Below are 25,896 nucleotides of genomic sequence, written 5' to 3' on the forward strand. Positions count from 1 at the left end.
ATACATATAATATACTCAGTTCACATGGAATAAATGAGACAAAAGAGAATAATATTAATGTAGGGCTAAAAAAGTGACTGTGGGTAACAGATAATAGAGTTTTAATCCATCACCAAGTTGGGAAACCATCAGGGCGATGGTGAGAGTGCAAGCTGACATCTGGGGTCTTTATGGATGTGAATCAACTATTGCTAAATAAAGTCAATCCTCTCTAAGAACACACCATTACTTTCGCCATGTATAATTTTATCAAATTCTTCAGTGTCCAAGTATGGCAAATATTATTTTTATTTTATTTGCTCAGACCCAACACCTAGGAGTCATTATTGTTTCTTACCTTTTCTCATACATCCAATCCATAACAAATTTGGTAGGTTGTACCTTCAAAAATATACCCTTAACTTAACCCCTTCCTATATCCATACCTACCACCAGTCCAAGCCACATTGATCTCTCTCCTGGACTACTGTTCTAGACTTGTAACTTGTCTCCTGATCTCCCACTCAACAATCTTTTAAAACTTAAGCTAGAATGTTATTTCTCTGTGCAAAACATTTAAAGCAATGCTGCCCAAAAGAAATACAATGCAAGTTACACATGTAAATTCAAATTTTTTGTAGCCACATTAGAAAATTAAAAATAAAAATGGTGAGATTAATTTATTTAACTAAATCTATCCAAAAATGATCATTTCAGTATGTAATCCATATAAAAATATTAAGGAGATATTTTATTTTCTTTTTTGTACTAAGTCTTTGAAATCTGGCGTGTATTTTACACTTACAGCACCTCTCATTTGGAACTGTCACTTTTCAAGCACTCGATAACCACATGGAACTAGTGGCTACTATATTGGACAGTTATAAGGATTTTCTATCTTATGCAGAGTAAACTGTTAAATCCTTCAAGTGGCCTATGAGATCCTATATAACTCATTCCCTACCTTGACATCTATATCTTGATATGACCAGTATGCCCCTTAATCTTGATTTTCATATCTGTGGTGTCCTCTTTCTGGGATAACTCCCTCCACCCCTAACCCTCCCCACATCACCACAGACCCATGACTTTCTCCCTCACTTCTCTCAGGTTCCTGCTCAGCTTTCATCTTATTAGAAAGGTTTTCCTCAATCATCCTATATGAAATAGTACTTCTCTTTCATATTTTTATACTGTTACTTTTATTTGTCTTTATCATAGTTATCACTACTTAGCATCACATTATAAATTAATTTATTATTCTTATTTTATTTGCTGTTTTCCCCCAACAGAATGTAAGCATCATGGGGACAGGGACTTTGCTTTAGTTCACTGTTAAATCTACAGTGCTTACAACCAGGAACTACTCTTTTTTTTTTTTGCGGTACGCGGGCCTCTCACTGCCGTGGCCTCTCCCGCTGCTGAGCACAGGCTCCGGACGCGCAGGCTCAGTGGCCATGGCTCACGGGCCCAGCCGCTCCGCGGCATGTGGGATCCTCCCGGACCGGGGCACGAACCCGTGTCCCCTGCATTGGCAGGTGGACTCTCAACCACTGCGCCACCAGGGAAGCCCTACCCTTTTTTTAATGACTAAATTGCCAGCTTTAAGATATGGATATTAGGAATCAAAAAGTTTAATTTCCTGGCCCAAGACCTCCTAGTCACTGGTGGGCCAGGGCTTGAGCCCAGGTCCTCTGAATTCAAAAGGAACAGCCTTCCTAGGAAAAAAAATATTAATATATATTACTTGGGAATTTCACACAAGATGTTCCCCAATGTGTTTTCCTATAGGAGTTTGAATAGAATAGATATTGCATTGTAACTTTTTCTCTCTACAAAGTATAATGCTCTAAAATTAGGAGTTGCTAACTTAGAGCCCTCAGGCCAAATCCAGCCTAGTACCTCTTTTTGGTACTCAGCTGTCTACCTTGGCTATATGTATGTTTTCATTATGCCCTCCCCATCCCCTCCCGGCCACCCCAAGACACTGAGAATGAGTGTTTTGGGCTTCATGGTGCTGGATTAGATCTAACAGTCTTTATCTCTACTTCCATCTTCCATCTACTAAAGTAGCTTTCAAAAAGGAATCATAATGACTATATACTATATGATTCCAAGGGTATTATGTTCTGGAAAAGCTAAAACTATGGATATAGTAAAAAGATCACTGATTTCTGGGGGTTAGTGGGGAAGGGAGGTTTGAATAGATGGAGCATGGAGGATTTTTTAGAGCAGTGAATCTATTCTGTATGATACTACAGTGATAGATACATGTCTCTATACATTAGTCCAAACCACAGAATGTACAACACCAAGAGTGAACCCTATGCAAATTATGGATTTGGGATGATTATGACGTGTCAAACTAGGTTTGTTGATTATAACAAATGCACTACTCTGGTGTAAGATGTGGATAGTGAGGGAAGCTATATGTGTGGGGGAAAGAAGTATATGGGTATTCTCTGTATCTTCTACTCTATTTTCCTATGAACATAAAAGTGCTCTGAAAAATAAAGCCTCTTTTTTTAAAAAGAGATCCAAAGTTGTTGTGCTTAAGAATCTCTAAATTAACACAGATTGTAAAAAAAAAACAACTATAAAAGGGAATCTGGCATGTGCCTGCTGTGCTTACTGCACTAGCAAATTTATGTTTAATTCTATCAAAAGCAACACAAGATTGACATCCTTATTCCAGTTTTCAAGATGAGAAAATGTGGTCCTAAGTGTTAAATATCTTTTTCAGAGGTCACACAGCTATACTAGGATTCAAACTTTTTTATTTGAATCCATAATCTGAGCTCCATTACTAAACTATGCTCTTTTAATAGAACATGCAAAAACTCTGGCATCTCTCTGCCTTACCCTACTGACTTTGGATCACTAACCTCATTTGTATAGGATATCTATTATTCATTGAATGTTCACAATTTCCATTGTCCTAGATGGCTTATATTATTTAGTTCTCACAACAGTTCTATGACAGGAGTTTTATCTGGTCAACAAGTGGTGAAAATGAGTCTGGGGAAGATTAAATTATTTGTCCAAGCTCATGTTTCAAAACCAGTATTATATGAAGTCAAAGCTCCTTTCACAGTGATATATTTCTCTCAAGACTTGAAAGATGCCTGATTTTTCTCTTTCATATCTTCATATCCATGTAAGAGGAATAAATCATATAATTGCTATGAAATTATACTTTTACATTGCCATTTTTTCCACTTTTTATAAATTTTGTCTCAATATGAAGAAAAGGGCATCATGATTTTGCTTGTATAACATTTTCATTCAGTAAAATGCATCAAATGCTTACTATATAACTGGAATTATGGTAGTGAAAAGTAGATTTCCTATCCTTATGAAGCTTATATTAAATTGATATAAATATAAACATTAAATAATGCTTTGAACAAAAGCAGAACAAAGGCTTAGAGGTTGAGAAGAGTGTCATCTATTTTGGATAGGGTAATCAGAAAAGCCTGCCTCGACAGATGACATTAAAGCAGCTAAGAGACAGGCATAATTCTAACTTTTTTCAGGTGTAATCAGCTATTATTTTAATAAAGGTTAAGCATGTGTAAACCACTTTTGCAGAAGTAAACAAGACACTGTGTGATTGCTATTCTACACTTAAATGTTGATAATCACCTCTTTCATAGGACATTTTAAATTTGGTGAAACTAACAAGTAATGGTTGCAAAGCACATATGCTTTTATTACAGGAGAGTCTCTCATGCCTTAATCAGTGCCTATTGTATTTTACTTCACACATAATTACTAAAAGGTTAGCTGTATGACTATCTGAAGCTTCTTCTGGCAACTTGGAAGTGTAAGATATTTTGCTCAAAGAGACAAATTGACAGTAATTGACATCTGTCAACATGAACTCAACAGAAGACAAGAGATAACTAACAAATACAACTATAAAATTATTAAATGACGGAAGGCTAGGTTAGGGTAGTTAAGAGTGAAATAGTAAAGACATTTTAATAATCCTTGATAACATTTAGAATATTAGAGAACTGTGAATTCATAATCACAATTTGAGTCAACAATAACATATTCAGCCATGTACAGTGTACACACTGTTCAAAAGGCAGAGGGGAATGACATACATTTTAGAATAATTTAAATATATGTTGTTTAAAATTAGCAATCTTAGTTTTTAAAAGAATAAGCTTTAGCCATCTAGATACATCACTTTGAGAAACAGCATTCCCCAGACTAGCTGGATTACTGAGATAATGAGCTTTTTCAAGAATCTGGGGCCACAAAATCAAGACATATACTCAAATAATTAAGTTATGATTTATTTGTTATATGCAGCATTTTGAGTTTATGTTGACCCATCAGTCAAAGCATTCTGAATAATGAGATCTTCTCACATCTAATTTTCATTCCTATCTGAACGTACTCTTAGAATCTTCACATATTCCAAATGAAGCTACCGATTTCAATAAGAGTGAGCTAAATTGTTTTTAAGAAGGTATTATAAAATAAATGTTTAGTCTGAACACTATAATAATTAAAATGACTTAATTCAATAAAAACTATAGCCATATGAAAATAAACATATAAGTAAAGAAAAACCATTACTCTGTAAGTTCTTCTATCTTTCTTTCCACTATAGTAGGGGGTACATTAGAAACAATGACTTGCATATCCAGCTGATTGACCACAGAGACCTGAAAGAAGAAAAAACAGAATTCATTTGGCTTTTACTCATTAGCATTTCTATAATCAAAAATTAACATCTTTCCTTCCCTACTATGCATAGTGGTTTCCCATTTATAAATTTAGGAATAAATGATATTTCTAGCTACACAATCTCTACTAGGTATGTTGAAGCAGGTTGAGAATGACAGACTAATTGCTTACTTAGAAGTTATAGAACCCTAAGTGACTTCGACTGTTGTTGGTTTTGCGTTTGTTTTCTTGGCTTTTACAAAAGCATAAACGAAGGTGGTTTTGTATGTTTCTTTAATTGGGTTATTTAAGAACACTCAGAAAAATGGAAAACCCAGCTTTTAGATTTTATAAATCCTAAGAGATCATTTATTCATTGTGACTAAGAGTCTGGGATATGGATAGTTAGAATAATTCATTCCATGAAATCACCATATACAGAATTCATGTCTGCTTTAGCCAACTTTATGTTTGTGTAGCTAAAGAGATATATACATACAAACTTACAGAAAGGGCTAAGATGAACTAATTTAACAGCTGTTTATGAATCCATTCTTTCATGTAACATTTACAGAGTCCATTCTATGTTCTTATTTAGAAAAATGGAATAAAAACAATAGCATTTATTCTCTGCTTACAATGTATCATTTACTGTTTTTCTCAATGCTCTACAGAAATTAGCACTCATGTAATTCTATAAATCACCGTATCAGGTAGTTATGACTATCATTCCAATTTTTAAATATGAAAACTAATAAAACAAAGAGCCATTAATAACCTGGGCCCAAATAAGCATCATCTCCAGAATATGTGACCTTTACTATTACCCAATACAGATGTAAAAACTGTAAAGTCAAATCATACACTGTGCTGCACATACATTACACAATTAAAATTCTGTAAATGCATATACACCAGGACCATGAATTGGATACTCTGGATTAGGTATATTTAGCACCATATATCTGAATATAATTTATACTAGGGAATAACTTCATGTTTATATATATTTTTGATATAGGATGCTAATATAGTTGCCCATAGATGCCCTATCAGGAGTCACAAACTCAAATGTTTTCAGGGACCAGGCAGGTAACCTAAATGTGTGAAGTAGCCAAAAGTATGAAATAATAGGGAGAACTGGAAGTCTCTCAAATCAGAGAGCATACAACTCCTCTGAAGAGGTCAGCTACTACTCATCTCTAATGAATGTTGCCATGTGGGAAAACAGGTGCAGATTTCCCGGGGTTTTCCATTTTTCAGGAAAAGAAATACTATGTGAAATATTTACAACTAATTTGAAATGTTTCAAACCATTTTGTGGGCCTAATAATTCATGTCTGCCCACTAGCCAGGTGTCTATCTTATTATCACCTGTGAGCAAATCGCTAACATTGGCAGTTCCAATCCTGTATCCCTAACTCATTACAGGCATCTGGGATCAAATGTTTAAATTTCCCTTAAACATGTACATGAATCTTGATTGTGTCTCCACACACACACAAAAAATCTAAGTTCATTAGAATTAGGGATTATCACAGATTTTCTGTAATTTTGTCTTTTTATCTTTTTGTATCAGTCCTGAATAAAAAGCAGACAGAAATTACATATAAGGTTTTTTGTTATTTTTTTGTTTTGTTTTCTGTTTTTTGTTTTAGTTTTTAGTAGTAAAAGTACATGGTAAAAATCTCTAGAAAAATATATATGAGATTTGTGCAAATGTGTTTCCTTTCTTCCTTCCTTTGCTCTCTTTCTTCTTTCTTTTCTTCCTTCCTTCCTTATCTTTTTTTCCCTTCCTTTCAACATTGGACCAGGAAAGGTAAAAAAAAAAATTCTGGTCAAAAACAAACAGCCTGGAACAAATAGTAATCATGGACTATTTTCTCAACAAGAGTAGATTTCTCAACTTCCTCTGGAGTTTAGTGGAACCGTATGGTGGAGTTTTGACCAATGGAAAGTTAGTGGAAAGGAAGAAATAAATATTCTTAAATCTGCCTCATGAGTGAACTTCCCCTTTCTTTCCCAATCTCTATCTGAATAAAGAGGCCATAGAGAAGGGCACAGAAACATTTGCAAGAGAGCTGTCAAGAACACTACCCAACCATATATGCTCTCATTGTTGTGTCATGTGAAAGAAAAATAAAACCTGTTAGTTTAAACCACTGAAATTTTAGAATTTTCTGTTACACAATCAGCCTACCAAGACAAACACCCAGGAACTTATTACACACAGCTGTTAGATTTTCACTAACTGTAGAACAACGAAAAACTAGAATGTTAGTTATATTTGGTGCAGGGAAATGGCAAAATTTCCCCTTGTGTACATAAGTTCTGAGTTTTGGAAGTTGATTTACAAGTAAACTGTTGGAATGCAATCAATTCAAGTGCTAGGGACTCTATTTGGAAGCAAAATTTGGCCTTGCAGATATAAGTAACTCTATCATTTGCGTTTAAAGGACTGTCAGTACTTTCTCTTTATTCAGAAGGATAAATTACTTCAAAAGGAATTTTTAATTTGTTAAACAAAATGAATTAAGATTTAAGGTCCTCTGGAATATATATACATATTAAGCTTACAATTTATCAAAAATATTTTCTGAACTTAATTATTTTGAAAACATGCTTTTGTACTCTTAAAATAAAACAATAATGTATTTCTAATTCTGATAAGATACAAAACTCAGACTACATTTAACTACAAAAGTAGTTTTCTTAGATTTACCTATAAATAGTTAATTTAAAATTTAAAATCTCCTTAAAGTATTGACATATTATTCATGTAGAAGGTACACAGTTTAACTATGAAAATGAAGACAATAAGCTATTATAGCTTAAATTTTGATCTTTCAAAAATATTATATGTCCCTGAATCATTGGTTTCTTATACCATCTATAGCAAAGATATTTATATGTTTAAGATTACTAGACTTTATTTATGTTACTTTTCTAGTATAGCCTTTATGCAAATACTTTCAGAAATACACATCAGTGTATTATACTAAACACTTAAAAAATTCTACTTTAAAGTTGCTTCACTTAATTCTTTATGCCTTAATTACTAATGAAAGTTTTTCCAAAAAATTATTTTTATCATTTTTGGGATTGATCTTTGTAATGGATTAAAATTACTAGGTATTGTCAAAAGGAAAAGTAACATTTGTGCAGCACATAATTCCAAAAACAGAGGTTATCAATTTACATACTTTATTACTTCTAAATCCTTTTAATTCTTTCTCATAAACCTCTTATAACTCCCCTTTTTTCTATTCATTCTAATATAGTTTAGATAGGCAGTCCAATAGAAATATAATGTGAGACACAAAAACATGTCAGATACATAATTTTCAATTTTCTGGTAATCACAATAGAAAGATAAAAACTAGTGAAATTAATTCAATAATACATTTAACTCAATATATTATCATTCCAACATGTAATCAATCTAAAACAACTTATTAAGGAGACTTTTTACTTTTTTTTTTTCATGTTAAGTCTTTGAAGTCCAGTGTGTATTTTACACAGTACATCTAAATGCAACCTAGCCACATTTCAAGTGCTCGGAAGCCACAGAGCTAACGTATTATACAGTGAATAGAGACCCACACAATTTACTGCTTGGACTGGACAATATCTCTCCTGTCTCTGGTACCACCTCACTTTTCTTGAAAAGAAGAGGTACCTTAAGAACTTTTTAAAGATAATTGTGTATATTTTCTTCAATACTCCACCAAAACTCAAGTGGAAGCTTCTTCAAGGTGAGTTTCAATGTGAAATCTAAAACCATGTTCAGTTACATTAAAATACATTTATCTGTCTTGCACTTTGAATGGATTTTTTATCTTTGAATTTTTTTTAACATCTTGCATTGGTCATTTGGAAAATATTGGTTCACTGAATATTGCAGATTTTTCAAATGTTGACACATTTCATTACACAATATCAAGAAAAAAAATCAAATTCTTTAATATGACCACTGATCTCATCAGAAAAGTCTTTGAGTAATGGGGAAGCTGTCAAGTTCACAGTAGTGAATACATGCTTCCCAATATTCTAATTTGTGCTTGAAGGCTTGAATGTCATCATTAACAATAAATACTGTCAGTTGTTTTCCTTGAATTGACAGTCTCACCTTATTCATTTTTGTGTAAATGCCTATCAAATATTCAAGTCTGAATAACCGTATTTTATCTCTGAGTTATTTTTTCAAATAAAAAGCTATTCCTTGAAAAAAGCAGCTAATTCAACTTGCATAGAGCTTTTCTCTCAGACAACCATGATACTTCCATACACACCAGAAGTGCTTTATACCTACTTCCTATTTCATTACAGAAAATATTGAAAAAGTATTTAGTCAAGAGTAGACATTGGTTAAAATTAATGTTTTACTGCGTTAGTAAGGGCATTCTTAGTTGAAACAGGCTTTCTTTTTTTCTGTTTATGTATGGCTATGAAGCATACAATGGCAGCAGCAGAGCAAATGCAACATGGTAAAAAGGCAAATCATGTCCTAGTATCCTTATTAAAAGAAATTTGATCTCATGGGCCCTGAAATGATTTGGGGGATCCTCAGGTTTTCATGGACCACACTTTGAGAACTGCTAACCTGTATTGTAAGAGAGGGGCCATTCACTCACTGAACTCATAGGCATTTAGTACTCACTCAGTAACAGGAATTATTCTAGGTGCTTGAGATAACATCAGGGATTTAAATAAATAAATAACATGTCCTCATGGAGTTTTTCTGAGGAAAATCCATGAATATAAGTCTTTTGAAAAAAGAAAGCAATAAAGCGATGTAAAATGACACAGTATGTTGCAATATTAACTAGGATGGTGAGAGTAGGCTTCACTGTGAAATACATTCTTGCAAATATTTAGAAGAGATAAAGAGAGCTAGTCCTGAACACGTTTGGGGGAAAAGCATTCTAGGTAGAGCCATTGCAAAATCTCTAAAGTGAGAGCATTTCTGGCTATTTGAGGAACAGCAAATTGGCCAATATTATTGGGTTTGAAGGAGTCAGAGGGAGAAGAGTAGAAAACAGATCATTGGAGGCCAGATTACCAAGGGTCTCATAGTCTTTTATAATGATCTAAGTAATTTCTCTGAAAGAATTGGGGTGATATTAGAATATTCTGAGCAGAGAAATAACAGGACCTGAATTACATTTTAAGATATCACTTTACTTGCTATATTAAAACCAGACTTTAGCAGGGCAAGCGTGGAAGCATGAGAGCAAGTTAGTGAGTTTGCACAATGACACAGGTGAGTTATGATGATTGTTCAACCAAACTGTAACAGAAGTTTTGGAAAATGTGCCGATAACACACATATGTAGCATATGTATCTTATAGTACATATATATACACAACATTATTTACTGAGGAATTAAATGTGTGGTTGAGTAGAGAAAGGAATTAAGAAATTTTTAGCCTAAAGAATTCAAAGTTCACTTGGTCATCAAGCGAAACTGGGAAGATTATAGGTGGGAGAGATGTGATGAGGGAGAGGAGTTCAGCTTAGGAAACATAAATAGATCTTTAGTAGATATTCAAGTGTAACACTGCATGTACACTTGGACATTTGAATTTGCTGTTCAGGAATGAGCTTTGGGGTGAAGATATAAATTTGACATTTTCTAATATATAGACGATATATATATACATATATATATAGATATATATATATATGTATATATATATATTTTTGCGGTGCGCAAGCCTCTCACTGCTGTGGCCTCTCTCATTGCAGAGCACAGGCTCCGGATGCACAGACTCAGCGGCCATAGCTCACGGGCCCAGCCGCTCTGCGGCATGTGGGATCTTCCCGGACCGGGGCACGAACCCGTGTCCCCTGCATTGGCAGGCAGATTCTCAACCACTGCGCCACCAGGGAAGCCCTATAGACGATATTTTAAAGTTGTTGGACTGAATGAGTTTACTGAGTCAGTGAGTGCAGATAGAAAAGAGAATTAACGTCCAAGCTCTACGGAACATTGACTAAAAGGTCAGGAGCAGAAAATAAACCAGCAAAAGAGGTTGAGAAGGAATGAACAGTGAGGGAAGAGAAAAATAAGAGCATGGTGGCCTGAAAGCCTAGGAAAGGTAATTATCAATCAAGTGCTGCTGATGGTTCTAATAAGATGAAGACTGAAATTACCAGTGCATTTAATAAGTGAAAGCCATTGATGATGCTGACATAAGCAATTCTGGGTGAGTGTTGGGAGAGGAATTTTGATTCAAGAGGGTTTAAGAGATTAGATGGTGAGAAATTAGAGTTGGCACTAACAATGAATTTTTCTGGAAAGAGGAACATAGAAATGGAGTGGTAGCTGGAACGAGATGTAGGTCAAGAGGGTTTTTTTTTTTTTATAATTTTTGAAGCTAGGAAAAATAGCACAGTTATGGGAATAATCAAATAAAGAGGGGCTATTGTTACTGATAATGTATAAAAGAAGTAGGAGAGTTGCTGAAACAGTGTCCTAGCGCTGGTGAGCAGAATTGGATCTGTTGCACATGTGGAGGTAATGGCTCCAGATAAAAGCATAGAGAATTGGGCTTCCCTGGTGGCGCAGTGGTTAAGAATCCGCCTGCCAGTGCAGGGGACACGGGTTCGAGCCCTGGTCCTGGAAGATCCCAGATGCCGCGGAGCAACTAAGCCTGTGCGCCACAGCTACTAAGCCTGCGCTCTAGAGCTTGCGAGACACCACTATTGAGCCTGCGTGCCACAACTACTGAAACCCACATGCCTAGAGCCCATGCTCTGCAACAAAAGAAGCCACCACAATGAGAATCCTGCGCACCGCAGTGAAGAGTAGCCCCCGCTCGCCACAACTAGAGAAAGCCCACACGCAGCAACAAAGACCCAATGCAGCCAAAAAGAAAAAAAAAAAAAAAAAAAAAGCATAGAGAATTCATCTAAACAAACAGGAAATAAGGCATAGAATGTTGGTGAAAATACTGGTAAGTAGGCGGATTTAGTGGCAGGAGTTGTAGAAGTATCTTTTTAAATGCTTTATCTTTCAGTGAAATAGGATGCCAGTTTATTAGGCAATTGTGAGGATGAGGAAGCGTTGAGGATTGTGAGAGAGAAGCTCTTCTAGGAGAGAAGGAACATGAATGGACCAAGAAATACAATGTGGTTACTGGACAATGTAAGAGCTCACTTGGGGGCTTTCATCATCAATTTAAAGTAAGACTAACTATATAATTGTACATGTTTTTGCAGGCATCCAGCATGGATATAGGTCTGGAGAAAGGAGAAAGCTGGAATTAACAAGAGTTATGTTTTTTCCAAGTGAGTGTGATGTAGGGAAAGAGGGCAAGGAAGTTGCATTTTTATGTGATTGAGTGCTTGTAATAATTAATAATGTACTATAAATCTGGCAAGCAGGAAAGAGAAAACATGACGAGTAGAGGGAAAATGAAAACATAGTAGGCTAAACAGGAAATAGACTGAAGGTCTTGGTGGAGATAGAAGAGTGCTGCAGTTAGCTGAACACACTTAGTATTATGGTCAAAGAATGGGAGGTTTGAAATGGAGGTTACAGAGGGGGTGCCGTAAGTGGTAATGGCAAAAATAACTCACGTTTTAAGTGGTTGCAGTAGGATGGAGAGTAAAGCCATTGGAGGAAGGGCATTCAAGAGATTGTGAGTTCAGAATATTGGAAGAATCATCTCTGCATATAATGAAATTGCTCAAACTTAGGACAGGAGGATTGTTGGAGAAAGTAACAGTAACTCAGGAGGGGAACTCATTGAGATATGTTGGGGATTGACCCAAGGCTTGGGAGATCCCAGCAATAGAGTGAGGCAGCGAGTGACAGTCAGATGATGAAAATCAAGGCTGATTCCTAGGAAGGAGGGTCTAGAAGCAGTGATGTTGTACATTGAGGATCCTACTCCAGCAGTGGATAGTACGAAGTCTGTGACAAACAAAAACAGAAAAGAATACAAACAAAAGCTACTGCTTGAGAAGGCAGCAGTAGAAGTAGCAGCCTCAGGGGAAAACCAGATTTGCATTAAGTAAGAAAGTTCTATCTAAATTAAAAATCATATCTTCACTCACCTTTACTAAAAATTTTTCAATGATTTCCCATTATTTTAAGAAAAAGTTCTAATATTTTTAATATGGGCTACATCTTTTATTGATATATGGACCACCTACTTCCATCTCCAGCCCTGTCTCTCATTCACTTTCTCTCCCTCACTCTCCCAAGCTGAGTAAATATCAGTCATTCAGAACTGTCATGATTTCCCTTCCTTCTTGGTTCTGGCACGTGTTGTTCCCTCTGCTTAAATCTTATTTCTCTACGTCTCCCTTCTCTTGATTGAAAGGATTTCTGATTTTATAATAAATATCATTTTGCTAGGAAGGGGTTTCTCATATACATATTGTGGTTAATAAATATATCACATTATGTTTACCTTAAATTTTATCTTTCTAAATATATTTTGGATAATTTTAAAGATATACTTTTAAATTTCCTCATAATAGTTTAGAGTCCAAATGAGAAATCTATAAACTTCACATTGCTTATGTACATATTACATATATAACCTATAGTTATGTTTTGTTTATGTTATTATAATATTTTAATTATATAATATTTTAATTATATAGTGTAGTATCCTTATTATGTTGTCTTAAAGACCACAATGTGCGTATCTTAAATAACAGGAGAGAAATGACAACATTATTTTATATAAGGTTTACAGATCTTATTTTGATCAGAAAATCTATGCCAACCTTAATATCTTCTATGTCAAAAGCGTTTTGGCTTAGATTGGCCTTTGTTTATTCTATTGCAGCTTTACTGTTATAAATATAAAGAGTGTTCTGGTCTTCATTTCCACCACAATTATGGTGATTGGTCTTCACCATTACCTAAGAAAAATTTGATTGAGTCTGCATCTATTTGATGGTTAATATTGTCCTGATAACTAGATTAGGAGAACAGTGAAGACTGAAGATTTAGTAAGGTATAAACAGCAAAAGAAAAATTATACTTGATTTTGCCTTTATGTGACAAGTATTTCCAATAGTAATGATAATTATAACTTTTACTAATTTCATCAGAAAAAAGTCTAAATAATCCACACTTCCAAAGTTGGTAGCAATTCCATAGGATAAATGCTTTGGTGTTGAGTATTTTGAATAAATGCCAGTATCAGACTGCCCTTGGTAATAACCCACCACTGACCTTGTGTACAGCCTAAGAAAAAGTCAGAGTAGAAAAGTGATATTATTGACTGAAGCCAGATATAACTCTGTCAAGGATCACCAATGTCATCAGTGGGGATTTTGGTAAAACAAGGAAGTCACCTCTGCTGGATCATGAATTTGCTCTAATACATTTCCTTTTGTTTTCTTAATTACAAAAGGCCTAAAAGTAAACAGTAATAAAAATTTCATACATTTTAATTTCTACAGCACAACTCTGTGAAGCATTTTAAAATTTTAAGTAGCTCCAGCCAACTTTATATTAAAATTGAGATCTGTAGACCAAACAGAAAACCAGTGCTTAAGACATTGCTGTCACAGTCATGTTTAAAAACATATGGTACATTTCCAAAATGTCAGGAAAAAAAAACAAACCATAAGGTATTTTTTAATATTCTAAACTATACATATTAACAACCTGGATGAAAATTAATCACATTCATGTTCTGGAAGATCTATTTCAAACATTTAAAAGTTCTAGGAATTAAAACACTGACCCCTGGTTAGTACTTGCATGTGCCCACCTATCTGAAGTTTTATCTACTCACAAGAACATCTGCTTTGCCACTTAGGCCCTTCCCATAGTCGTCAGTTGCAATGACTTGAAACTTGAAGTAAGACCTCCTCATATTATGGAAGAGCATAGCCGTTTTAATAAGCCCTGTGTATGTTTCCACCACGAATCCTTCTTTTCCCTCTTTAACTGGTGGTATTATGAGTCTGTATGCCATGGCACTATAATTGCCGGTATCTTTATCAGTAGCCTAGGAGGGAAAAAACACAGGTTATAAATAAGCAGGAAAAAAATAACCTTTGTTAAAGGGCTTATTTATGTTTGTAAGACAGTTTGTATTTCTTGTGTAACAATAACACAATAAAGCCCTCCTAAGGTTATATTTTTCTAGATGCTGTTATATAGATTTATAGACTTTGTGTACACAGGGTTGAATGGCTATAATGAGAAGGATAATGACTATGAAACTGTGAATACAAGGGACAGAGGCACTAACTCAGTCCAGTTGGTGAACCAAGTGTTTTGATTGGCATGTTTCATGGGTTCAACTCTGGGCTGATATCCAAAATGGTTTAAGGATGAAACTGTTTACCTAAACATTGTCTTGTGTAATAGGCATAGCATGTGATTGTGCTTTTGATCTAACCTACTTCCTAAAGGGAAAAAAATAATGTATTAAAATATCTCAAATGACAACAGGACAGTGTTCAGATCTTTTAAACAATAAATCTTTTTTTTTTTTTTTTTTTTTTTTTGCGGTACGCAGGCGTCTCACTGTTGTGGCCTCTCCCGTTGTGGAGTACAGGCTCTGGACGCGCAGGCTCAGCAGCCATGGCTCACGGGCCCAGCCGCTCCGCGGCATGTGGGATCTTCCCGGACCGGGGCACGAACCCATGTCCCCTGCATCGGCAGGTGGACTCTCAACCACTGCGCCACCAGGGAAGCCCTAAATCTAGATATATATATATGAAGAGATCCTAATTAGTTAGTGCCATATCAAAATTAGAGAGGGTTAGAATACCAATCCAGCTTCCTTTTTCATCAGCTTGTATCCTGATTAACCAATTTTTTTCCTGGTTGTAGGTACTTATGTTCTACATGTTGAGGTTTCTTCACGTTTAGAATTTTAAAAGAAATAGTTGCTTAGAATACTTTTAAAAAAATAAAGCTGTGAGCATAATAATATTAGCCTGGCTCTATGGTTTCTACTTCAGGGGAATTTTTCAGAATACCAATTTGAGAATTATGTCACAGTGAAATATCTGAAAGTGGAATGGTGGATGAGATAGTTTTAGTGAATTTATACAAGGCTATGTAACTTTATTCATGATACTAGATGGGTAACATTTATATTTTAATTATTATAATTACTATTTTTATTATCTGGTTATTCTGATTTTATTAAATATTATTGTTAAATATCAGATATCAAGCATTTATGATTTACCATTACAATGCTAATAATTCTACAAAAATAATTTTGTTTAACAAAACTAAAACTCTCTGAGGAATATATTATTCTAGTTACATAAATTAGTGCCGTCCAATAGAATTTTCTGCAATGATGGAAATACTCTATATGTCCTCTGTCCAATGCAGTGGTCACTAGCCACATATGACCACTGAACACTTGAAATGAGGCTAATATAACCAAGGCAGTGAAATGTGAATTTTTTTATTAAATGTAAATAGCCAAAGACGACAAAGTAAGTGGTAAAGTTGGGCTACAAATAATGACAATAATAGTAAATAACAGCAAATGTGTGTTGAGATTCAGCATAAGTTTGAATCTCTAGCTTTAAATCCTATATATGTGCTTAACCATTTAAAACATTTCAGGATAAATTTATCTGTTAGACAAGGTAACTTAAAGTTAAAAAAATCCAGATATTTTGCTTCAGGATAAAATATTTCTTGAAATTCATAAGTTAAAATTCTCAGCTTTAGAACAGGACAAGCTCGAGCTACCAGCTCATCTCTTTAAATGCTCCATATGTTTTACATAACGGCAGAGCTTAGTTTTTGCATTAGAGGAATAGAAATTAGATTCCAACATAGGTCACATTATCACTAAAGAGAAAAAAAAGAAAGAAAAATAGTTATCAAAGTGTTTATTTTTAAGCTTTGAATCCAGGTTTTTATTCATTTAACAAAGTATAAAATAAGAAATAAAAAGCACATTCCCAACTAAAATTAAAATCAGTTTGAATTAAGTAATCAAGACATTTCTTTCATATACTGTGAGCAAATTTAAGACATGCTGTATCAGTCAAAGGTTAGGCTGAATATTATCCTTTCACTTATGATTAACATAGGTATTTTCCCCGAAATAAACATTTTACCATTAATGCAAACTTTATTGAGGTATAAGAAACTGGCACATAAATGTACAAATCATAAATACACAGCTCAATAAAAATTTGCAAAATATACACATCCAATGGACCAGCACCTGCATCAAGAAATCAAACATTACCAACATCCCAGAACGTCCATCATGTCCTTCCAGCCATACCCAGTTCACCAGAGAAACCACTATCCTGATTTCTAACACCATTGATTAGTTATGCTTATTTTTTAACTTTATATTGATGGAATCATAATACATGGTCTGTTTCCTGTCTGACTTCTTCTACTCAATTTTGTGTTGTAAGATTCTAAACCTCAATATTTAAAAATAAACCCTGTAACACAACATAATCACATTTAGAAAAGAAAAGGCAGTTAAAGTAAAATCATCATGATTGCTTGGTATATTAAGCCTCTTTGCACAGTTCTTACTGATTAACTTCCATTTCAATAAACAAGTAATTTCACTTTGCTCTATTCCTAATTTATTAAATTATTATAACCACAAAGTGCCACATTTTACCTTAACAGATTAAGGTGTTTTTAAATATACTTTTCCTGAAACAAATAATCACTTAATACAAAAGTTTGGGTAACTCAGAAATATCTTTTTAAAATGATTTTCCCTAGTACATTAGTAGCAAATTGTCAAAAATGAGATACAGGGTTTAAAAAAATCATGTTTACTGGACCTTTTTTTTTTAATTGAATGAAAGATTTCTTAAATTCTATAGTGCTTTACAATTTTCAAAACTTTCACACAGATGATTTTATATAATCCCATTATAACCGCTTTTTTTTTTTTCTCCTACCCCTATATTGCCCCTCTCCCCTTCCCTCTTTCCACTGGTAACCACTGGATTGTCCTCTATATCTGTGAGTCTGCTTCTTTTGTGTTTTTCTTTTCAAATATATAAAACTTTACTGTCATATGTATGTTGTTAGTAATGACTCCACTTTAAATTTTTAATCTTTGAGTAGGTTAGATCCTCTATGGAATCTGAAAAGATTGTATTTCAGAAAACACACATGAAGATAGTTGCCAGAACCATTAACAGTCTTTCAAATCTACCCCCTCTCTCCCAAGTATAGTTGAAACTAACAAGTTAAAACATGAATGATAAAAATTCCAGTAGGTACTCTACTTATGATCAATTTAAAGAATTATTAAGTTTAACTTTGTCTATTCAATTTCAATAAACACATGATTTAAAACAAAAACCTATATGCAGTTGACCCTTGCACAACTGGGTTTGAACTGCAGAGGGTCCACTTAAAGTCAGTGACTGAGGCTGGGTCAGTCTCAGGTTAACAACCTGTCAAGTGCTCTTTAAACCACAAAGTCCATTTACATTATTTGTGTAATGTTATGTTATAGCTGCTGTGGCGAGCTAACTTTTATTGAGCTATTATGATTTTCCAGGTGCTATGTAAATACTTTTCATACATAATCTCATGCCATTCTTTAAGTTTTTTTTTTTTTTTTTTTGCAGTACGCGGGCCTCTCACTGTTGTGGTGTCTCCCGCTGCGGAGCACAGGCTCCGGACGCGCAGGCTCAGCAGTCATGGCTCACGGGCCCAGCCGCTCCGCGACATGTGGGATGTTCCCGGACCGGGGCACGAACCCGTGTCCCCTGCATCGGCAGGCGGACTCTCAACCACTGCGCCACCAGGGAAGCCCTTGAGTAAGTTTTATTGTTATTATTTTATAGATGAAGAGATGGAGGCACAGAGATTAGTAAGTTGCTCATAATCACAAAGATAAGTTGATAGCAAAGTTGGGTAAGTCTCATTCTAAAACCTATACTATAACCACTACATTCAATATGTCAGAATAAGTACCAGGACTAAAATCCCAGTGAAAACAACATTAACTGCTAGATAAATGGTCTTCAGAATTTTTCCTAGACATATCAAGGAGATAGAAAGACAATAATAAATATGCAGGTCAACAACCAAGAGAAAGCAAGAATACAAACAGCTTAGTACTGATGGTAGTTTCACCTAGAGGGTTTCTTCTGATCTAGGTGAACTTAAAATTTAATTTATGAGGTCTTGAGTGGCTCAGAGAATAGGAGGCAAGACTGAAGGCCCACGCATAGAAGTTAGTCTAATAAGACTTCACTCTCAAGAATGCTAAATTCTCACTTTAAGGGTGAATGAGAAAGTCATCTCTTCTTTCCAGCAACCACTGCCACTACCACCCAAAACTAAAAAGAAAACTGCCTGGTTTAAACCTTGATGTTGAATGCAGTGCAGAAAAAAGAAACAACCAAACAACAACAACAGAAAACAAAAACAAAAAAACCCCAAAACTTCCTTGAGACTCAATCCATAACCAACACAAGCCTTCATCGGAGTTTGTAGCCTTTATTCACACACTACCAATTTCCTCAACTCAAGGATAAACCACAGTATTCTCAATTTGTAAATTCGGTGGTCCTGAGCTCTACCTGAATGAACAGAAAACCCACAACTGAGAATTTGAGAAACTGGTCTTTGATAATGGCCTAGCCTCCTCACAGAAGCAAGCACTTTTTCAAAAAAGCTACCTCCAACATATGCCTCAAAGAATTCTAACAAATAAGTTGCAAGAAAGATGAAAACTTAAAGTCACATAATTCTCAAAATGAACAAGAAACAAAATACCACGAATAAAGAGTCTGTTGTGATAAAAAATGAAAGTCGAACCCACAAAAGCTTTAGGTATTTGAATTAGTGGACAGAGAGCATAAAGTAAATGAACAATATGTTCCACTAAACAACAGTGATCTGTAAAATACAAATAAAATGAGAATAGTTGAACTTAAGTAAAATGTATTTTCTAGAAATGAAAAAAATAATAATTGAAATAAAAAGCTCATAAATGAAGTTGTTAGAAGGTTAGGCATAGGGCACGAGAGTATTAGTGAACTAAATGACAGAGCAAAAGTTAGGCCTGATGCATTCTGGGGGGCTAAGTACCAGTTTGGAAGGAAAAACTTTGCCTAAAATGTCATTAGTGAACTCAAGCATGAATAGAGCAAAAGAGCCAAGAGGTTAGAGCCACGAGGTTTTTTCTTAAATAAATAAACTATTGTGTATATAACCTGCATTGTTTCCTTAAAAATGGGAAAACATTCATAGAGATATTCTATGAAAGGGAAAAAAAAATTATAAATCTAGTCCATCATTTTTTAGATAGTAATAAGGGGACATCTAACAAGTTTGGCTAAACGAATGTCTAAAAATTAAAACTGATCTATCATGAAAACTCTAAATGAATCAAATTTACTAAAGAATGAATGTCACTTTATTTATAACATCAGCTTCTTTATAATCAAAACTTTATACTGGGTTCCTGACACAGCCATTATTATGTAGAAGAGGTGACTCTGGAAGATCTGACTCACTGACTTTTGTGAATTTCTCTTAGTGAGCAAAATCAGGAAAGTTATGTCTAGAGCTGTTTTTAAAAACGGAAAGTCAGAAATGAATATTATAATTATATTTGCTGTAATTATATTTTTAAATGAAGGTTAAGACACAGGAAACCACTTATGCATTTCTAAGACCTCATCTGGAAATTTTAATGCACACAGGTGCCCAACATTAAGAGAAAATCACCAAATAACTGCTTCTATCATACAGGGGAGTAGGTGAGCCCATTAATTTTCTCACAGCCTAAATAACTGTTCCCCTCTGTTGCCTAAATGAATACTATGGATGCAGAAATATTAGTGGAATAATTAGTGATATCCAAAGAACTTGCAAAGCCCATTAAAGTCCAATAATGCTAACTTTAACTTTTGCTTCTCAATTAGACCCCGTTTTAACAGTTAACAGCACTGAAGGCTCACTCTCCCTGAAATAGAGTGTAAATATTTTTGAATGTCGGGGTAAAAGTTCTCAAATCTCACATTACCACGACTAATGTCAATATGTCAAGCTGTGTTTGTAAGGGGCAAAATGGCTCTTGCATTTTTAGAAACTACAAAGAAACCTTCATTTTAAAGCCCTTATAGGCAATATATCCAACATACAATAAAATATAAATAAGGAAAGTGTCAGGTAGATTGATCTAGTTAGAAGGCTATTTAAGACTTCTGTAAAAATGAAAACAAAAAAAAAGAGAGGAAAGAAACATTTTAAATAAGAAATCTTAGTATTTAATTTTTATAAGAACATCAAAAAAAGGGCCATAGTCCAATAAAATAATCTCTAATTTCAATATGCCCATTAATCATTTACTTAATTATAGTTAAGTAAAAGTCTAATGTAATTCAGAGATATTCTAATGAGTAAAACACAACTTGGTGTAGAAACAACAATTTAATAATGGTTTGTAAGATCATGCAACACAGAATTACAGAATTTTCAGGGGTTTTATTATTATTTTATCCTAGTTAGAATTTGCCAGTTTACTCTTAAGTTAAAGAGTGGTGGCAAATATCACACAGTAGTATCTATTTGAAAAATTAAAGAGAGAAACTGACCTGAAGATTAGCAAAATATTCCTTTTATAATTTTTTTAAAGTTATACATTGAAACATTCTGTATTACAGAAGGCATGAGAGTTCAAAATAATCAAGTCCTGCATTTATGTAATAACTGAAACATTTTTTTTAGTTTTATTTCCATTTCCTTATAAAATATATTCAAAAATAAATATTATCTCAAAAAATAATTTATTCTTTTCATCATTGCTAATATAATGTGATCATATATTCTTCAATGATGCTTTGAAATGAACTCTGAAATCATTTTTTCTAACTTCTCATTCATGTGGAAAAGAAAGAAATTGCACTCTATTCAACAGACATAGTATGAAAAGAAAATACAGGCACAATTTCAGTCCTCTCTTTGAGAGAAGAAACTAGTTTTCAAAGTTGATTTTGGATCATAAAATATTATGGATTTTTACTGAAAACTTATATTAAAATGTTTAAGAAATTTGTACTTATGCAGAAATTCTGTAGTTACAAATCCTAAATCTTTCTGTATTCAAAAGAAATTAAATGACGTATTCATTATCTCTGACTTTCTGGTTCTTCCTTAGTTACATTACATTTGATCAATCCAAACCAATTTTAGTTTCTTCTCATCTCCCACCCTCCTAGTCCTTCTTCTGGCTACCATACTTGATCCTCCTTCTGTCTTCTCTTTGCCTGGTAAGGGCATCAGTACCTATGGATTGAACTGAGCTAAAAATCTCAGTAGACACTTCAACTGTCTTATCTCACACCTTGCCTTTCTACTCTCAGTCCATCAGCAAGCCCTCTGAGTTCTACTATGAATCCTTCTCACTTCAGTGACTATCCATGAAGCTGATATTGCCCAAAATCAGGCTCTCCTATCACATTTTTAAATTCAGCAATAGCTTAAAAATGACTGATAACTCACACCTCCCAGAAGATGAACTTTAAGTCAAGTCCATGAAATATTCACAATCTGATCCTAGTTTAATATTTCAATTTCTTGCCCTACATTTACTCTATTTATATTTCTCCAAAACCAATCACATTACCTACTTTTTTTTTCCTGAACAATCTATGTTCTTTCATGATTCCAGGCCTTTGCACACATGGCTTCTTCTCTCTTAAATGTCTCTTGTCTGCTAGGCCACATGATACTCACTCCTGGACTATACTATGGCATGCGTGTTTGCACACACACATTGAATATATGTAATGTTGAATAAGGCACTAAAACCTCAACTTAAATTACTGCTTTTCTGAAGACTGGCCTGACTCCCCTAGGGAGTGCTGCTTCCACCTACATGTTTCCAGTAGTATATTTTATATTATTGTTAGTATAGCATTTACCTTTGCATATTACAATATTTAAGTGTCTTTATTACACATAAAGTGTGTTTCTATTCATATCTTTTATTCTAATATCATGTCCAACAAGTGGTCAAATAATGTTTGGCTGAAATGTCAGTAGAAGAATACCAGAGATCAATATTTAGAAGTGACGGATGTGAGCTTTAATCTACCACTTATTAGCTACATGAGCTTGGGCAAATAACTTTCTAGGGCTTAGTTCCTCATTGTAAAATGAGGAAAATAGGACATGCTGAATAGGGTGGCTGTTGAATATTCACTGAGGTATGAAATGGAGTGCCTCGCACAAACAATCGAGATCATGTCATCTTTATGATTTTATAACTAGTATTCTCAGTCATTAATCAGCCATTGAGAATTTTGTTTATTTCAAACAAAAGAGAGTATATTTCCATTTCAGATAAAACATAGCATTAAGAGTAGGATAAAAAATTATGATAATCGGGGCTTCCCTGGTGGCACAGTGGTTGAGAGTCCACCTGCCGATGCAGGAGACACGGGTTCGTGCCCCGGTCCGGGAATATCCCACATGCCGCAGAGCGGCTGGGCCCGTGAGCCATGGCCGCTGAGCCTGCGCGTCTGGAGCCTGTGCTCCGCAACGGGAGAGGCCGCAACAGTGAGAGGCCTGCGTACCGCAAAAAAAAAAAAAATTATGATAATCAAGTAAAATTATTTACAAAGAGATAAAAAGCTGTAAATTTTGTAAAACCACCCCACAGAACATCAAAGTTAAAGCTTGAAAGACAGTTACTAGATAGCATTTATATGTAATAAAATTGCTAGTTTTTATTTGCATGTTTGTATGTTTGTTTTGTTTTGGCCAAAAAATAGCATTGGCCAACCTGTCTTTAACCTAATTGCCTTTGGCTAACTTGCTCTAATCTAAATAGTTCTTCAGCCAATGAAGAATTGGCACTGACAATGATTGAAATAATGAAATGTAGGTTGACTGTCAGCACTGAAAAAGAATAATATATAGAAGATTATAATCAGGAAAGATCTGGGAAAACATCCGAGATAATCTGAAGGTATAATCAGCGTCCTGCATTGGGATAAGCACTTTATGAATAGAGTATCATTTAATTTTCTTAACTCTGGGATGGGTAGAAGGAACTAAAGCCATTCTGTAAATGGTATTCCAAACTGTGGAGGACTCAGTATATGACCCCAAATCACACAGTTGGTGAGCAGAGCTTTTAATCTTTGACTTTAAGGCCCATGAAGGATTTGCCAACAGACTTATTGTGCCTAGGGAAGTATGTGGTGGGGTGAAGATTATTTCCAGGCTCCTTGCTTCAGAGATAGCCCCTGTACTAAGCCGAAAGATTTCATTAAAAATTGCACTTTAATATTTCTCAATTTTTTCCTTCTGTGCAGATACTATCAGAGTTCAGTAGGAATTAAATTAAGACAAGTAGCTTCATCTCCACATCTCTCTTTCAGGACAAAGCAGAACACAAACACTGGCAGGAAACAGAGTTGTTTATATCCTTAACCTGGTCGTGCTGCTCCATTAAATGACATGTTGAAAGAGAATTCAATATTTTAATTGCATTTAGTGCTAATCAGACCCTTATAAATGTATGTGAGATTACACATTTTCACTGTGTTCTTTTCCTTTTCTCATTAGTTATCCCTAATTTTCATGATGATTATTAACATGACGTTAATATGCTCAGGAGGTGCCAGGAAAGATGAAGTGTCATGCTGTGATTCATTAAAGCCAGAAAAAGGACTGCTTCATTTTTCAACTTTTTAACAGATAGTTCATTTATAAACTTGAAAGATAAATTTTTTGTGTTCAGAATTTTCTATTAATACTTTTTCTTGGAGAAATGGTATTTTTGACCACGTCTATCTACAAGGGGGGAATTTAAGGGATGTCTTTAACATTCTTAAACTGCTGGACTTTTCCAGTCTGGGATTACTTTTTTTATATGGCTTTAGTTACCTTCTTTCTGAAAAAACCTATTTAAGAAATTTTACAGATATCTTAATTACGTTTCTATTTTAGTTAAAAGAACTTCAAGATTTTTTTCTACTTCTCAGACATATGTTAGTTACTGAAGATAACCTCATCCAATTTTGTGGTTTGCTATGGTATGGTATGGTATGATAAGGACCAAAAAAAAAAAAGAAAACCCAATATGCCCTTTTTAAAAAATATTCTTTTTAAAACTGTCCTCTGGATAAGTTGATACTGGTACTACCTGAAGGCTGAAATTTCTCCTAGCTGCGCTGTTAGGCTTTGTTTCTCAAACGTCATGCCTGTATATATAGAGATTTTTTTCTTCTTCAATTTGCTATGGCTTCCTAAAAGGGAAATATCAAGCTATTGACAATTACTGACAAATAAAATATATACAAAAATACTTCATAATGCAGTGTTAAGATAATACTACTCATTTAAAACTTATAAATATGTTTCAAAAATATCAGTATGATCATTGCTTATGTAAGAGAACTGACCACCTCATTTAAAATATGTAAGTTGAAAAAGTTATATTGATTACTTCTCATTGGGATAATATCTTAATATTAACTTTCAGCTTTTATAATTATTCTTTATTCTACCATTAAGGTAAGAAGAAAAATTAGTGGTCCATACTGATGCTAAAGGTGAGTTCTAGAAAGACATGCCCACTATTTGGTTTCAAGGGCAATGATAAAATACCTGAGCATTCAGTAGAATTGTGTTTTTAATAACTTATATGCACCGTGCATGCTAAACTAAGAACATCTGGAGTCTGAGACTATGATTATCTTATAGGCAAAAAGAACTACTCAGATAAAATAACTAATGATGACTGTGAATATTTATGGAGAGATTTCTGGGAGACAGGCACTGGGTTCATGCTTTTTATGCATTTTTAAAATTTATAACAAAAGAAATTTGTTAGACAGTACTGCCATCACTTGTAGACATGATGCTTAGAGACATTAAGAAATCTGTCCAAGGTTACACAGCCCAGACGCTGGTTAAAGGATAAAAATCCAGATTTGTGTTCTTCGTTATGTTTTTGGAAAAGATACAGATTTAAATATCAAAACTTCATTTTTATGGCCTTTATGTTTTTTATTCATTTACCTGATATTTCATAATCTTGGGATTTAGCATATTCATAATATTTGATTAAACTTTAATCAATATTGACTTAAGTGAAAAGTTCCCTAGTTCCCTAAGTCATTCCTGCTGTCATAGAAGGAGCAGAGGCATTCCTGTTCTATTCATTTCCTGCCTATAGAAGTACTTTTTTTGTACTTTTGGTCTCAGTCTCATCCCACTCTCTAATTTTAGCTCTAACCCAGAATTGTAAACCCACAAA

General features: G+C 34.3%; 1 protein-coding gene across 8 annotated transcripts in view; it reads right to left on the reverse strand.

Moving 5' to 3' along the window:
- Positions 1–25,896, reverse strand: part of PCDH15 (protocadherin related 15) — a 714,536-nt gene that overhangs the window by 41,820 nt on the left and 646,820 nt on the right. For all 8 annotated transcript variants that reach the window (XM_065894178.1, XM_065894175.1, XM_065894174.1 and 5 more), the window contains 2 exons: positions 14,431–14,646; positions 4,573–4,661 (listed from right to left, as the gene is read on the reverse strand). In XM_065894178.1, coding sequence (XP_065750250.1) covers positions 4,573–4,661; positions 14,431–14,646 — 305 coding nt within the window. The remainder of the gene's footprint in view (positions 1–4,572; positions 4,662–14,430; positions 14,647–25,896) is intronic.

This window comes from Phocoena phocoena, chromosome 16 (assembly GCF_963924675.1).
Source record: "Phocoena phocoena chromosome 16, mPhoPho1.1, whole genome shotgun sequence".
In the NCBI taxonomy this organism is placed as follows: Eukaryota; Metazoa; Chordata; class Mammalia; order Artiodactyla; family Phocoenidae; genus Phocoena; species Phocoena phocoena.